The sequence below is a fragment of the Narcine bancroftii genome, chromosome 9 (assembly GCF_036971445.1).
Source record: "Narcine bancroftii isolate sNarBan1 chromosome 9, sNarBan1.hap1, whole genome shotgun sequence".
Classification (NCBI taxonomy): Eukaryota; Metazoa; Chordata; class Chondrichthyes; order Torpediniformes; family Narcinidae; genus Narcine; species Narcine bancroftii.
The window spans coordinates 89,738,799-89,755,219 of NC_091477.1; the positions used below are offsets into that span (position 1 = coordinate 89,738,799).

At 36.0% G+C, this 16,421-nt stretch overlaps 1 protein-coding gene across 5 annotated transcripts in view; it reads right to left on the reverse strand.

The window, feature by feature from the left end:
- The window catches only part of ift80 (intraflagellar transport 80 homolog (Chlamydomonas)), a 189,248-nt gene that overhangs the window by 6,410 nt on the left and 166,417 nt on the right, over positions 1 to 16,421 (reverse strand). Inside the window, exons 17-21 of one of the 5 annotated variants that reach the window (XM_069896779.1) lie at positions 14,311 to 14,328; positions 6,160 to 6,249; positions 4,278 to 4,450; positions 913 to 946; positions 293 to 361 (exon numbers count right to left, since the gene is read on the reverse strand). In XM_069896779.1, the coding sequence (XP_069752880.1) occupies positions 925 to 946; positions 4,278 to 4,450; positions 6,160 to 6,249; positions 14,311 to 14,328 (303 nt within the window). In that variant the 3' untranslated portion in view covers positions 293 to 361; positions 913 to 924. Of the gene's footprint in view, positions 1 to 237; positions 362 to 912; positions 947 to 4,277; positions 4,451 to 6,159; positions 6,250 to 10,472; positions 10,512 to 12,080; positions 12,599 to 14,310; positions 14,329 to 16,421 lie in introns of those variants that run through there. The other 4 variants (XM_069896777.1, XM_069896778.1, XM_069896781.1 and 1 more) reach the window with 4 other exon arrangements.

Sequence of the window (16,421 nt, forward strand, 5' to 3'; positions counted from 1 at the left end):
CGAGCCTTTTGGGACCCTGATGAAAAATAATGAGTTAGACTTTCTCTGTATTAAACTAGTGAATGAAATGAGAGTAAATAAAATGTTCATATTAAATCTTTCTGTACAATTATCTAAGAGCAGCTTATGATGATTTCATGGCAATCATGTCAGGATGAATCTAATCTGCTCCAATTTAAATTGATTAGCCCCAATTCTGGGTAAACATACTTCACTTTTTTTTTCCTATTTACTTACTCCTTCTGCATACTGTAAAAATCTCTTGTTGGATTCTTCTTTCTGGAAATCTTCCAAAAATTTATTTCTGTAGGCTAGCACAGTATCTACATGTGTCCTGTATTTCACAGCCAGCTCCAGAGCTCTGCATGCAGAAATGAAAGAAAATCTAAATTCAAATGGCTTAAACAATTTTATTGCATTTAAACTAATTAAATTTAAAAATTGCAGAACTTTCTCCCTCCAATTTGATTTTGCATCAAATTGGAAATCAAACTAAAGTGTCAATATTTACAAACCTGGCATAACAAAATGTCTTCTAGATTTATTAACAATGTAAACATAAATTACTATGTTTTTTTAAACTCAATTTATGGCTCACAACTTCAAAATGTTTAAACTAATTTTTTTATTAATTTTATTTGGATTGTAGATTAAAATAAAAAGAAAAACATTAGTTTAAATTCCTTCCTCAGCAAGCAATTTTAAATTCGACAAAATTATTTGCTGTGGTTTATAATTCACAGTCAGATATTTTATCAGTTAAATAAAATGTAATTGTTTAAACTGACTACTGGTAATTAGGAAACACATATTCATGTGAAGAATATGAGCATTAATTAGATCTCTCAACAATTAGGCATTTTTTAAACTTACAGAAATCATTTTATGCAGTAATATGTAACATGAACGCACCTGAATGAAGAACTATTTGAGATGATTGACATTACTACAAAATTAAAGTGTATTTTTCAATTACAATGTTAATGTACTTTTCATATTTGTATAAATGTTCAACAAATAGTAAGAAATTTTCTAAAATAAAAATGAAAAATGCTGGAAATACTCAGCAGGCCAGTCAGCATCTGAGGAAAGAGAAAAAGAGTTAATGGTTCAAGTTGATGATGTCGTATTGAAACAAGGAAAAGTGAGAAACTATCTGTTTCATATTGCAGAAATTGGAAAAGATTGGAGAGAACAAAATGAATACCTATGATAGGGTGGAAACTAAGCAGCTGAAAACAAAAGGTGTTCACTGTGATGAAGGCTTATCAATCACAGTTGATACCTTTTCTACATTTTCTTTCATGCATATTTAATAGGGGGCACACTCCGTCTGACTATCATTTGCACCAGGGTCAGTACCAGAACAAGTCTTAGCAGGGGGAATTAGGGTAATCGGGGGGACACAATCTGACATTTGAAAACTCGCTCAGCAGGGGTGGGGGGGGGTGTGGGTGCTGCCCTGTGCATGCCTGTGAGCTTCCTACATGTAATACACAGCACACAATAATCGCACATATACAAAAATATATAAAGTAAAAATACAGAACTACCAGCTGCCGACCTGCCAACCAAGAACCTCCTTCATGTGCCCCCCTGACAGGCGCTGGTAGAAAGGCAGCGCAGGGGAACAGCTTCCATCAGCACGGAGACCAAGGCCAGTTCAACAGACCCTTGGCACCACAGGTGTATGCAATGCCACGGGCCACTGCGTGGACCCTTCTCGCTCTGTGATCCTCAACCCATGGTTGGAAAGATTTTTCCTGCTTTGTATTCGTCAACCTTGCCATAATGTATTGCGGGCGACAGGCATGTGCATTTCCCTGGTGCTGGCACTGGCAGAGTGGTTCCAGCTGCATGGGGGATTGTGGGTAGCAAAGATGGCCAATGATCCTACTGTGATGTTAGACACTAGTAATGCTAGGCTGCAGTTCACAATAGCTAATTTGGGGGGGGGAGGGGCAATAGCTGCAAGTGGGTGGGGGAGGTCACAATATCTCATTGGGGGGGCAATGCCCACGAATGCCCCCCCCTTGGTGCTGATCCTGATTTGCACCTTTTTTTAGGGCCGTTCACATGATCGACTTGTAACTTGAGTTTTCCAGAAAGATATCACAGTAATTGAATACAGGTATCGCCGACTTACAACCTATGTGACTAACATACATCCGTACATAGGACCGAATTTTTAAAAAAAGAAAAAAATATAAAAATTACACTTTTATAGGTGAAAGTAGGGGTCTATCTATGGAAAATAATGCGTATGGCAGGGGTGCCAACCTTTTGCGAGAGATGGCTGGTGACCAACCAAGAGCTGGCTGGTGGCCTACTTCTTGCGAGAGCTGGCCTTGGTAGCCGCCATGTCGTATTTGACGAACAATAACACAGATACAGTGAATTTCCGACGTACATCCATTTCGAGATACGACCGATCGGTCAGAACGGAGCATGGATGTAAAACAGGAAATAGTCGCAGTTTTCCAAATCATAGTAACTGAATTTCACATTGATTGAAGTAGTGGGGTTTGCCTGAATATAAGTACTGTGTGTCTAAGTATAATACGAAATGAAGGAGAACAGAAGAGAGAGAGAGAAAAAAACTATGCTGGACATGTATGATAAAAAAACACTGTAGTTCTAAGAAGTCAAAGATCAAAAAGGGAATCCTAGAAATACCAAGCAGATAAGTTGTGGAAAGTGAAAAAACTGGGTTAATTGTACATGTTGTGTTCAATAAACAAAAGCAACTCAGATTTTCTATTTGACTGTCACATTAATCCAGAGCCCCATCTCCACTATGACCTCTTTGTCTTCTTATACTGTTCCAATGAAGATCAGCCGAGGTTCAAGGAATGGACTCTCATCTTCCAAAAAATCACCTTATAGCCCTCAGCACTCTAGAATCAATTCAATTTCAGTTAACCAGCCTTTTCAATTTGTATCAGGCCAGACCAGCTTTGAATGGAATGCCATCAGCCCGCATGCTAACTCCATTTTCCTCTTTCCACAGATGCTGCCTGGCCTGTTGGGCATTTCCAAAAAATTTCTTTACTTCAGATTTCCAGCAACCATAGTGTATTGAATTTTACAATTTCCTCTCCTCTGCCCATCTCCTGTTAACAGTCTAGATTAGCTGCAATTAACAGGCTGTCAACATGTCTCTCTCAGCAACCTTTTGTGTCATTCAGGCTCTTTTGCTTGCCACTCGATCAAGACTTCCTTTGAGTTTCCACCATACCTTACACTTCTTGAAATTCAAAACAGATTTCAAGCTTTTCCTGGTTCTATATCCTGAAACAGTAACTTTGAATTATCTTACCACAGATGCTGCCTGATTTATTCAATATTTTCAGTATTTTAACTTCTTATTTCTGAGATTTTCTTGTAATGAAGTTTAAGAAACAAATGTTACTTTTGCATTTATTCATAGGAAAACATCACAAAACACTGTACTACAGTCAAATCAGACAATAAATAATCTAAGATTTTTAGAGCAGATAACTAAATGTTTGGGTCAGAGAGCGAGGTATCAATGTTGGGATAATGTCACTATCTTTGCTTGACATCACTCTGCACTGAGATTTGCTGTGCTGTAGACACACAAGTTAAGATCATGCCTTTCATGCAATGGTGAAGCATACACAAAATAAAGACAAATTTCTGCATCAGCCAAATTTAAGAAGAATCCATCAGAGCACTTATTGAATGGTGGAGTCAAAGAATTTTGTAAGGTTAAAAATAGCCATAGTGGCCAACAGAATCACAAATGAAGGGATCGTTGAGGCAGTCCTCCCAAAGACAAACCTTCATTTCTATTTTTGGATCTCAGTGGGTTGGCCTTTGAATTGTTTGGACCATGGATGGCCTTGACAGTGTTGAGAATCCTCCAAGGTCATGGTTATTGGTGTGTTGTTAGACCTCTTATGTTCTCTACAGGTGCCTGTCCAGTGTCTCCTTTCACTTGAGGAATGGTTAAATATCAAGGACATGAACATCTTATATTTGTGGTTCATTAGTTAAGTCATCCTGAATCTTATTGATCATTCATCAGACCAGTTTTAGTATTCCCTGGCTGAGAGGTCATGGACAAGTAAAATTGATCAAGTATCTCTTGAATATCTTTTGTTCTCTCCTCAGTATTACAATAAACAAAGAAAACTATTTTGGACCACTGACAGTAAAATTATAATCATGTAACAACACTGACCTCTAGTGTGCAATTGCAACTCTGTAATAAGCATGTGTTTATGAATATTTAATACGTTTGATTTCCTCACCTATCCCAATTGTATAGATTAATATTTATTTGAATTGCTTGATAAATAAATCCTGATTGGATTAAAATTCCTTCAGCATCCTGTACATTCCCAGTAAATAGCAGCCAGTGTGCCATCCTTGACTCCTTTGATGGCAAATCCTTGATCATGTTGATATATTGCACCTTATCAATCTAGAAATTAAAAATACTTGTTATATTAAGGCATTATTATATTTAACTATATATAAAATGGTCAATTATTTAATTACATTCTCTTCATTAAATTCTATTAATTCAAAAATATTCCACTGCATAGCGAGCATTATGGGATGTGATAGCATGAGAGATAGAAATAGAAAAAAATACTATTTTTTATTCTGCAGCTATGGAAGCAATATAAATGTAGAAAATTATTTCTTTTTAATTGAATTTTATTCTAATTATTTGTAGCTTGATTTAAAAGAATAAGTAACATAAAAATATGATTTTCAGGCCAAAAGAACAACACTTCATGCATTTTTTTTCACTTTAATAACGGTCAACTTACTTTCATCAGGTAGACTAATACAGTTCAATAGAGTACCTCCATATCAGTTTCTCAAGGCAATAAATATGTGATGAACCCACATCCCAAAATGAATAATAATAATAATAATAATAATAATAATAATAATAATAATAAATCTATCTCCAATATGAGCAGCAATTTCAAATTAGATACAATTTAATATATTAATGCCAACATTAGTTCACTGCTAAGTTCAGTACAAGTGCAAGTGTAGTATCTTGAAAGGAAGATACTTCCTCAGAACATGTTTATGAATAAGAGGTTAGTTTTAAAATTAAAAAAGACATTTGACTGTACAAAACCAGAGTGGAATTATTCTTTTAAACTTTCCAACACTACTCAATTTACATACAAGTGGTTGAAAATTATACCAGTAGTTAAAATGCAAAAGCACCTTGGAAAGCAATATTCTGAGTAATCTCTCACACTCAAAATGGAACATTCAAAATCTGAGGACAAGGACCAGATTTTTGCAGGAATTATTTCTTGGTCATTGCAATTGGATCCTTTTCTTCAGTTTGGCACTAGGTATCCCACTGCACTCTTCCATCAGAGTCACTACCTTTTTGTCTATTTCAAAGCAGCTGCTTTTCAAACTAAAATGGTCCTCTGGTGTATCTTCACCAAGGCTTTTTCTCATCTTAGCCTTGCACTCTCAAGTCCAAATCAGGGGAAGGAGAATTAAGAGTTTGTCAGATGAAGCTCAATATTAGTTCATTAATCTACCATGTTTATTTCCCTGCAAGACTGATATAGTTATATAATGAAGGAATAAGACTTGAAAAAATAAAATGGGAAAAGTTGTTCACTTTTGCTGATTTAGGAATAGGCCTCAATTCCTTCAGCGTTGTTCCTGTCCATAATTTGTGTGATGACAGCTTCAGAGAACTGAAACAGAGCTTGATCCCTTCCATAAATGGATAACATTCTCTTACTAAGAGCAGAAAGGATTCTAATTTAGACAGGTTAAAAATCTTTCAACCTTCAGGATGCATTAGTCTACTGATCCGTGTACTGTATATACTGTATGCATGTCTGATAATGACAACAGACACCAAAATGTCGCAGTAGGTAAAATATATTCAAATTGATATAGCACATAACAAAGGAAAAAGCTAATAGGTGGGTCAGGGATAAAAGCAGTCTAAACAATTATTATGAGTTTAGATAAAATTTTCTCAGAGGTGGATGCTAAACTTATCATTTTAGAATGGCATTGAACAATCAATACAAGACTTTAGGAAAATTTCCAAATATGTAATAAAGAAAACTCACATATGGAGAGATTAATTCTAAATATACAAGTTTGAAAACATAAATTTTATTCATGTACCTCACCAATTGCTGCATAGGCCACCTCTGCTGTCATAAGGTCTTTATGTGCAATTGCCATGGCAGCAAGGCACGACCACATTGTCTGTTCCTGTTTGAGGAAAGAGAAAGAACAATGGGTATCGTATACATACAATGAAAATGTTGAAGTTTTAAGTTACATTCGTTTTTTAATCCTATATTGGATTTGTATGTTTAAGTTTTATAATGATCGTCCAAATTTATTTCTTTGCCAACTGGATGATTGAATGACGGCATGTGAGGATATGAAACCCCAAAATAACAATAAAGTATCTATCCGGTCAGTTTCCATAAGTAGCTCTTGGCAGTAAAACCCAACATCCAGTCAAAGGGAAATCCCAAAAAGAAACAATAACTGTATGAAAACTATAAAACTCTGAATTTTAGCACTGGAATTAAAACATGAAAATTGAATATTTTTTTTTTAAAAGGTTTCATCTCTATTCTTCACTGTTTTGATATGGATTTCCAACAATGGCTATGAAACAGCTGTCTTGCAATGTTCCATTTTGGCATATCTTCAGTTCATAGTCAGAAGGACTTGCTGTGGTACTTTTCCAAAGATGTGAATGCCAACAGGTGGCTCTGTCAAGGGACACATTGCAACACAATTCAGTATAGTATTCAAAGGTGTATTTGCCTTTATTAAAAATCCCTTTTGAGTCTAAGAGTAAAGATGTCCAAATCCAATTGTTTCGGGGGTATGTGAATCCACATCTGGATATTAATGTTCAGGTATTTTCTCCCTATGTACAGAGGAGTACATTGAACCCTCACCAGCTTGGTGAATTGTGTGTTTGTGCTATGAGGAGAGATAAAGTAAGCTTAGACAATTCTCCTGAGTTTAGGAAAAAGAGTGGTAAATTTATTGAAGCATACATAAATTTTGCAGGGCTTTACAGGATAGATCTGAAATAAAATTAAAAAAATTCAACAGGTAGCAAATCACACAGCATCTATATTTTATACCTGAAAAATGCTACAGTAAGGCTTAACCATTTCAAACCTGGAATCTCTCAGACAAATCACTGCGTATTTTTGGTAAAAATCCTGGAATGTGGAGGAACAAAAGAATTTTCAAGACTACTCTAAAAACTAATGCACAAATACAAATAGATGAAGGAATATTGTGATTCAACAGCATAAGATCTTAAAATATATCTATTATTACACAAGAAGAAGTCATTCAGCCCATTTGAAACCAGTGGGCTGCAATCCTATGAGTCCCATTTCCCATCTCCTCATTACATGCCCATCAACTTCCCTTTGATTCTTTTTGCCATCAACTTGCATTAAGGGGAAAATTGAGAGCAACCAATAAACCACCCACGTTCTTCATGATATGGGATGAACCTGGGGCTCCTGCAAGAAATCCAGCTGGTTGTGAAGAGAACATCCCAATTCTATGTATAGTAAACAGCATCCAAGATCAGAATGACCCAACTCCCTGGAGCAGTCAAATTACAGCACTTAGTTCTATGCCATAGCACCAAAGGCACAAGAGGTCAGACTGTTGTGGCCGGTACACCATTCAGTAAGAACATGATTGATGCATGGTCTCAGTCTGAAACACCAACCATCCTTCACTCCAGAGTTGCTGCCTGACCTGCCTAGATCCCCCAGTAATTGATAGATATTTGGATTGGAAGGAGATCAAGGGATGTAGGGTTGATGCAATAAAGTGCTACTGAGGTACAAAGACTAGCTATGATTGTAGTGAACGTTGACAGAGTTGTAGGTTTCACTCATGCTTCTATTTCTTAGTTTCAAACAATGGCTACAAAATTAACATTCAATTATTGGTCAATGGTTTGCAAGCAATGATTATGACTTATCATGACATTTTTCTCCTGAGCCCAAGCATCTTAATATAAACTGCAGGATTGTTTTCACTCCAGCAAATAATGAACTGCTGGAGGAACTCAGCAGATCAGACAGCATTCATTGGTAGAAACAGTCAGAAATATTTTAGGTCTGGGCATTTTATCAAGACTTCATCAAGTCTTGATTTTAGGACCCAAGTCGAAATTTTGATTGATTATTTCTACCCATGGAACCTGTCTGAGGTGCTGAGCTCCTCCAGCAGTTTGTTTGTTCAAAATTCCAGCATATTCAACTTTTGAGTTGCTCATCTTACAATTTTGATTACTATCAATAAATAACGTGGCACTTGCAGATAACACATACAAAGAGCACTTTCCAATGCTCACCTACTGCTTAGATGAACATATTGAATTGCTGGAGAAGCTGTTGAAAGATGCAGTGTTTCTGTAATCTGCTTTACAGCACAGTATTAAATTCATGAAGTTGTCAACATTTTATTTCAACTTTTTATGCAAAACATAATATTTATATCCTATTTACTTAAAAATCTATTGATAACAAATTGTGTGATAGCTGATCATCCCTCAATTAAAAAAAATAAACCAAAGAGTTTAGCTTCTGTTTTTCTTCTATTAGCTACAGATAATAAAGTGTACAATAAAATTAAACCTTTTTGACTAAATATCCAATTTCGTAGTTGATCAGAACAGAATTTAGTCCTTTTCATTCTTTTTGTTAAAAGGGCAGTATTACTGTATTTAGAAAATTATGGATAGCTTCAGGACATTACTAATATTTGCTGCTACACTACTATATTAAAGTGGCAATCAGATCCTGGTATTGCAGATATTCGGCCACATATTTATTGCTAATATCTCCGTATTTTCCCATGGTTAGGAAAGAAAAGAAAACGTCGTCAATTATGTCTGTGGCAGTCCATTATATATTGTGACTTCAACATAGATTTAAAAATTAAAACAAAGTCTCAAATATTTATTTCTAATAATTTTAGGTATTTAAAAGGCCTCCTGCCTGATGTTGTGGTCCCCTTAAGAATGGGTTTCCCGTGCAATGTACAGCCTTGGGATAAAATTGCAACAAAACAAAGAGAAGCATGTAATAATGAAGCTGCAGTCGACTTTAATTGCAGTATCAATGGCCCATTCCTTTCCTGTTTGAAATTTGATAGGAGACTGAGAAAGGACCAGTACATGGTCCCGCACATCCCATCTCTGCCCGAAACTAGACAACATAAATGATATTAAAAAAGATTGTGTGATTTGATTTATCAATGTTAGTATCTTAAATGTCAATAAATTAATTTCACAGCCTGAACATCTTGATAAACAGGGCCAATGAAGTTTTTATTTTTATTTAAGTTGGATTTCTCTTCCAGGAGTTTTATTTTATTTCAGAATCAAATTCCCATTAAAATCTTCTGTATAACAGTTGCTTTACATGCAGTAAAAAAAAATTACATGTGGCAGATTTACAGCACAATATAATAGTTTCTTGGCAATATTATTTTCATGTGTTCTTCTGCTTTAAAAGGGCCATCAGCAAAACTGCACAGCACAAAGGTTCCTTTAGAAATCTAGCTACATAAGCTTTCAACGGCTGTAAGGACTGGGTCATGATTACTGGAGTTATTCTGTCAGTTAACTAATTTTCTCAGTGACCACTGATACAATCTTCATTAAAAAATCTCATTTTACTGCAGATCTATTAGCTTCATCCAAGAAATGCAATTAATGTTGACATTTTGGTCAAATAAACAAACCAAAAAAACATAATTAACAGGCACATAAAACTTATTATGCTGGCGTCTCTGTCAGATGGGGGTCTATTATTCTGTCTGCCTACGACAGTTTGAAATTATTAGTATCCCATTTTTGAGTGGTCCGAGCTCCAAAAATGGGGTGCTGCTGATATAAAAAGAAGAAGAATGACAGGTTGTGTATTTCTCATTATTTTATTTGGTGAAGGAGAGACAGGCATAAAATGGGTGCAGTATTTGTGAGCTATTTACATGTAGTTGAATGTAAAAAAGTCAAAATATATTTGTACATTATCTTCCCAGTGTTTAATTTCACAGGAATATAATTAACCAGTTCTACATACACATTTAGTGTAACAATAAATGATTGAACCACAATTAAAATTATTAATCATGAAGTATTTAGTAGGAGACATTATCATCATTTGGGTAATCATCTGATAGAGCAGAGCAGCTGATCTACCCTTTGTACAACCGATTCGTTTTTCACCAGTTTGAGTTTGCAGACTTGCAAATAATAACAAAGTCAAGAGTGTTTTCAATGGAATTTCTTTATCCTAAAGATAGTAAAAACCTTGATATTCTACCATTCATGGCCTTTTCAATCTCACAGATACTGAATTAATATTCAAATAACATACACACAGAGGACATAAAATAATTTTCTTGGATAACTAAGATTATTACCTCATTATATACATTCAGTTTTACCAGGTGGTGCAGTGGAAGTCCTAAAAGAATAAATTTTAAATTAATTTGGTCAGAAATTGGACTTACCTTCCTGATGGATTTCCAAGTTAACTTCTACGATGCTGGGAGTTTTACTGAGTGGTCTAGGGAGTGTTATTGCAATAAGGCTTAGCCTTCGATTGATCAGGATAAAACTTTGCACCAGTATTCTGTACACTTATGGTAGGTGGAGATGAGCCTATCATTAGATCAGCCATGATCTCATGAATGGCAGAGTAGGTTCAGCGGGCTGAATGGCCTACTGCTCCTATTTCTTATGTTCTTATGTGAACACAATACAGGAAAGGTGTTGTTGCATCAGAAGGTGCAGAGGAGATCGACAAGAAAATTGTCAGGAATAGAACATTTGAGGGAAGGTTGAATGGAGTGGAGTTGCTTTATTTGAAATTGTGAATGCTGAGGGGAGATTTACTTAATGAGATTCCCAGAGAGAGTATATAGGAAGTTCCAAGTTCCCTGAGTGGCAAAGTCATGAACCAGGGTGGGGAGGCATATATTTAAAGGGATATGAGAAAATATTCTATTCACCCAGTGACTGAGAAGAGTCTGGAGCTGAAACCATGTCAGAGACACAAATGCTCATCACATTTAAAAAAAAACTGCTTGAATGTTGTGTTGAACTGTAAAATTGTGGACTGAGTGCTGTATCATTGGGATTAGCTAAAATTCTCTTTTGATATACATGGAGACAATGGACAAGTGGTTTCCTGGGTGATAAATTTTCAATTATTTCATAATTGAGAAAATTGACAGTTAGAATGCAATTTCTATTGGTTGATAGAACAGTTAAATTTTAAGCAGGGATCAATACACAGTGACTTCTTCATACATCAATTTCCACAACATTCAATGTGAAAGGGTTGTTTTAAAAAAAAACATGATTACATTGGTGACTTCAAAGTCCATCATTATTACTTAAAGGACGATGAGTAACCAAATAACATCTCAGCCTCTACTATTGGGGCTACCTAACCTGTAACAAAAGGCCAGAAAAGCAATATTTTTCTTCCCTCTCCCATGGATCAAATGCTCAGTGAAGAAGCGATATTAAACAGAAAGTTTTATATAGTAAATGCAAACTCATTCTCTTTTAAATGTAACCATACTACCATCTCTATAATTTTACCAATATAGTACCATAACTCATGTAAGAGGAATCAATTAAAATCTGGGTTGAACTTTGCAGTAAAAAATAAGGTATGTTGCCTTGCTGGTCACATATAAAGGAAGTTACAATTATCTTCCTTATGGGACCTCATGTAGTAATGGGACCTTCCATGCCACAATGGGATCACATGGAGCATTAAAATAAGTGACAACCAAAGAAATGGCTTTCAATTTACTCATCCTAAATAAGACATTTTGAAGTGCATTCACAAACAAAAAGACTTTAAAACTAAAAAAAACTCTAACAGACATACCAACCTTATTATCTATATTTTTATGCATCTTTAAAAGTTATTTTAAAATAAAAAAACATTGACAATTTTTTTTAAAGTAACTTACTTGAATTCTTACAACTATTCTCTTCCATTGTAATCAAGAGGAAAAGAGTGTCTCTTCTTATTTGGTGTATGATTGGTGAATGCAAAACAAGTAGTGGGTATTTCATCCCACTTCCAATGAACAACTTCACTTAAATGCCCAGTAGCAAACTGCTGGCAGGAGTTTCTATGCTCACGTGCACACATACAGAATTATATGATTATTTCAGAATCAGAATTTATTATCATGAACAGGTCTTAAAATTTGATGTTTTGTGGCAGTATCACAGTGCAAACATTCATATAACCACCTTACAACACAAATTTTGAAAAGTAAGGCAGTGTCTTTGGTTTATTGATTATTATTATTTCAAGATAATATTGGTGAATAGTGGTTGTTTCACCAAAATTTCCCAGCAAAATCTGGGCCTATATTTTAAAAATGTGTTCAGTTACTCAATAGCTAATTAGTTGTACAATATGTTACCAGGCAATGAAGTTCATATTGTTGATCATATGAGTCTGTGCTTAGCTGGGGATCCAAGCTGTGTGATAGTTAGGGTGTTGAAGCTGGCTTCAGATTTCTTTAATTGGGGAAGGAAAACAAAATCAGGCAAAAGCACCTGAAAATTATCCAGCAATTCCTGCTAAATAGAACATAGGTTAAAAGAAAAAGTATGCTTAATTATGAATCCATATGCACCTCATAGAGAGAGAATAAACATTTAAACTGCCTTCCAGCAGTTATTAAGTAAAGGAATTGATGTGAATTTTGCTTTGAGCAGATCTGTAAAATGAACAATAACAAATTCATGACCTGTTTTATTTTTGAATTTTTCCCACTAAGCTAATTTTTAAAAATGCAGAAAATGGGTCGAAGATGTACTTCTGCCATTTTGTGCTACCATACACAAATATTTGCACCCACAGTATTTTCAGGATGGGGAAAATATGATGTTAAAAACCTATATTTCTTTCAGAATGCTTACTAATTTGCCTTTATTCTGCTATAAAACAATTAGATCTGATATTAATTCACAAATGATAATACCCTGTTAAATTTGTAATAAGTAATTCCTTATTGATTTGCTCTCATCACTCAATCTAACAATTACAGTTGTTAACTGCAGAAAACAGAACAAAATGTTATAAATCATGCATATATAAGTGAAACATGAGATACATGATAAAATATACAGATGTATGGGAGTGACTTTAAGGCTGTAAAACTGATGTTGCGATTTGGATGACTGCTTCAGCATACTTTCATGGTTTATGGTTTCACATGAACTGCTAAATTAGATTACTGGCACTGTAATCACTTCCAGGTGATCATATCAACTTTTATACTAAGCTAATATCTGTAAGCAATTGTGTAAACACTGATACTGGTGAATATTTCAGATTGTCAACAACTTTCCCCATTGTATCGGAGTAAAACTGACTTTTTTTTAATTTTAAATTTATACAGGAGGAATAAATATGTATGCATTAAAACATGAACTACAATACAATAAATGCTGTGGAATCAGCTTACATATTCACTGCACATTTTTTAAATGTGGCATAATTTCAATAGTTATGGACATAATTTAAATTGACAAGTGAATACTACAATGCAATTAAGTATCCATAAATCCTCTATCCCTTCTCAGCGTGTTAAAAAATTTGAGTTGCATTTCACCTTTGGTTAAGAGCACTAAACCAAGGCAAGGAATATAAGCTGCCATTGTTCTTGCCTTCCAATTATTGGTTTGATTGAGATAAATGGAATTAAATATCTGGGCTGGGGAGGGAGGGGGTTGGGGAACACAATGGGCAGCTAACTTAGCATTCATGACCAAAGACAAATTTCCACTATTATTTCTCTACGAAACCTAATTTGTGTTTTAATATCGAATACATTTCTGGAGAAAGTAGCAACTCATGCCTGAGCTGAATTAATATTTGTATTGCCCTTCCAAAGAGCGATTGTTTGATTATGAGAAAAATAGACACAAAACTAAGATCTGGCGACTTATATTTTTTTAAATTATGTGTAAATTATACATATTTTTCCATATACCATATGCAAATTATGTTTTAATTGTGGTGTGACCAAAGGAGTACTTTTATAATCTTGGTGTAAATCTTTTAAAATGCTGCTTAATTTTAAAATTTTTAATTGTAAAGTCTTTTAAAATGCTGCTAAGATGTAAATGAGAGGAAATCAACAAGAGAATATACAATTAACAACCAAGTCTTGAAACAATATGATAAAACAAATAAATTGAACTTTCAAACATAGCAAACTCACCTCATTAGGTTTTGTTGTCTAAATGGCAGAAAGAAAAGCAAAATTTAAAGTAGTTTAATGGATGCAAGTGATTAACAAATCAAGGTGAAATGTAAATCAATGAATTTTTTTTTACACATTATTTTAACTCATGCACAACTTAAAGCAGATATATGACGGTAGCATAATTTTATGCAATACTGTGTAAGTACTAGTACAAGGGCCTAACCTTTTATCCGGAATTCCCAAAACTGGCACTCTTTTCGGTAGACAACATATTACACATAATGTTAATTTCCCGTAATTAATGCTCTGTTTTCAGAGGGAGGCACCCCCCCACCCCGCCCACAGTCCCTGTCATCCCCATCCTCACCACCCTTGGGCGCCCTCTCTTACCTTCGGTGGAAAGGTGACTCTCAGGCCCGAGCACCTGGTGGGAGAGAAGCAGGCGGCAGCTGGCTCAATGCGGGAGCAATGGCTGTCTTCCTTACCCATAATCCCCCATGCAGCTGGAACTGCTCTGGTGCTGGCAGAATGGTTCCAGCTGCATGGGGGATTATGGGTACCGAAGACAGCCATTGCTTCTGTATTGAGCTGTCACTGTGATCCAGTGCGGAGCTCCGTAAATTCCGGGCTCAGCAGCACTGCACCCCTGCTGCCACATCAGGAGTTAGATGGCGGCGGGTGATGGACGGCACTGCGGTGCTGGGGTGTGCCTGACAGCCAGCCTGATGGGCTGGTGGAGTTCCTGAAAGCTGCCGGCACTCATACCACTGTCCTGATGGCCCACTCCTCCTGCAGCTCTGCACTTTGTGTCCACCCTTCTGCTCCGCTTGGCCGCTGGCTCCAAGCAGTCGATGCTGACCGTCTTTTTTGCCAAGGCCACCCGTTGCCTATGACCTCCACCTGACCGATACGCTGGTCAAGAGCCTCCTGTACAGTGCTCGTTGAACGCCAACCCTGGCTGAGGGCATAAAATAGTATGGCATCGACCCTGGGGAATGGGGGGGGGGTGCTAACAGATGGACAGCTGGGGTGATGGACGGCAAGGGGGTGCAGGAGGGGCGATGGATGGCCGGGGGGAGGGGGGAATGGATGGCGGGGGCTAGGTGCGAGGCATTTGGTTAAAGGGACCAAAATCAAAATGATTCTGAAACCTGGAAGATTCCGAACAACGACAGATGTCCGTTCCTGATGATCCAGATAAAAGGTTAGGCACCTGTATCTCCTAAAGTTTTATTTTAATAGAATTAACTATCAATGTCATCTATATCAGGGTGTGGAATTAACACTGTGAATAAAGTGACCAGTTCAACTGCTAATATTTCAATTTCATTTTGCTCCAGTCACTCCAAAAAAGGTCACATTCGAATAATTACCTGCATTATTTTTAATGCAGATATTCAAAATCTAGTTTTGCTGACGTGCTTTCACAAACAAGAGCATGCTTGTGAACACAGTTCCCTAATGTTACTAAGAAAATCACAACATGATAAAACAATGCTCAAAAAATAGATCAAGTCTACCTTTATGTACACTTATTTATAAATACTGGAAAATTGTCCTGTTATGTGCAAAATTTACTTACTTAGGTCAGTATAAAAAAAAATGAAAACAGTAAAAAAAATTGCAAAAAAGAATTTCAATTTTTTTTTGCTGTCTGCTAATTGTGTGACACCCACCTAAGGTTAAATATGCAATGACTTTCAACAATTATGAATAGCCAACACTGCTTAAAGGAGAAGTATATTGTAGAGGCAGTGGATGCTGTTAGGCATTGTACAATTAAAATGACTTGGGGAACTGTAATGGAAGATTTAAATTGTGTTTTTTACTTTTGCAGCCTTTGCTTCTACAAGGCTGAGAACCTGCTTGTTTTTAGAATCAGCAGACATAAGCTCAATTCCACCGAGGGGCCAGAGATGCAGTTATCTGAAGAAAGGACATCTGTGTACCAAGAACATTTAATTTTCCTGCTTGTTTTGGTCACAGACTGTCAGAGGCCTAGCCTTGATGCAAAATAAACTATTGTATTCAAAGTGATAAGCTGAAAATTATGTTATTCGATAGAAGCCTAGCATGCTAGCTTGCTCGCTTATCTTTCTTGCTGTGCTGGGAATAGGTACTTGGGT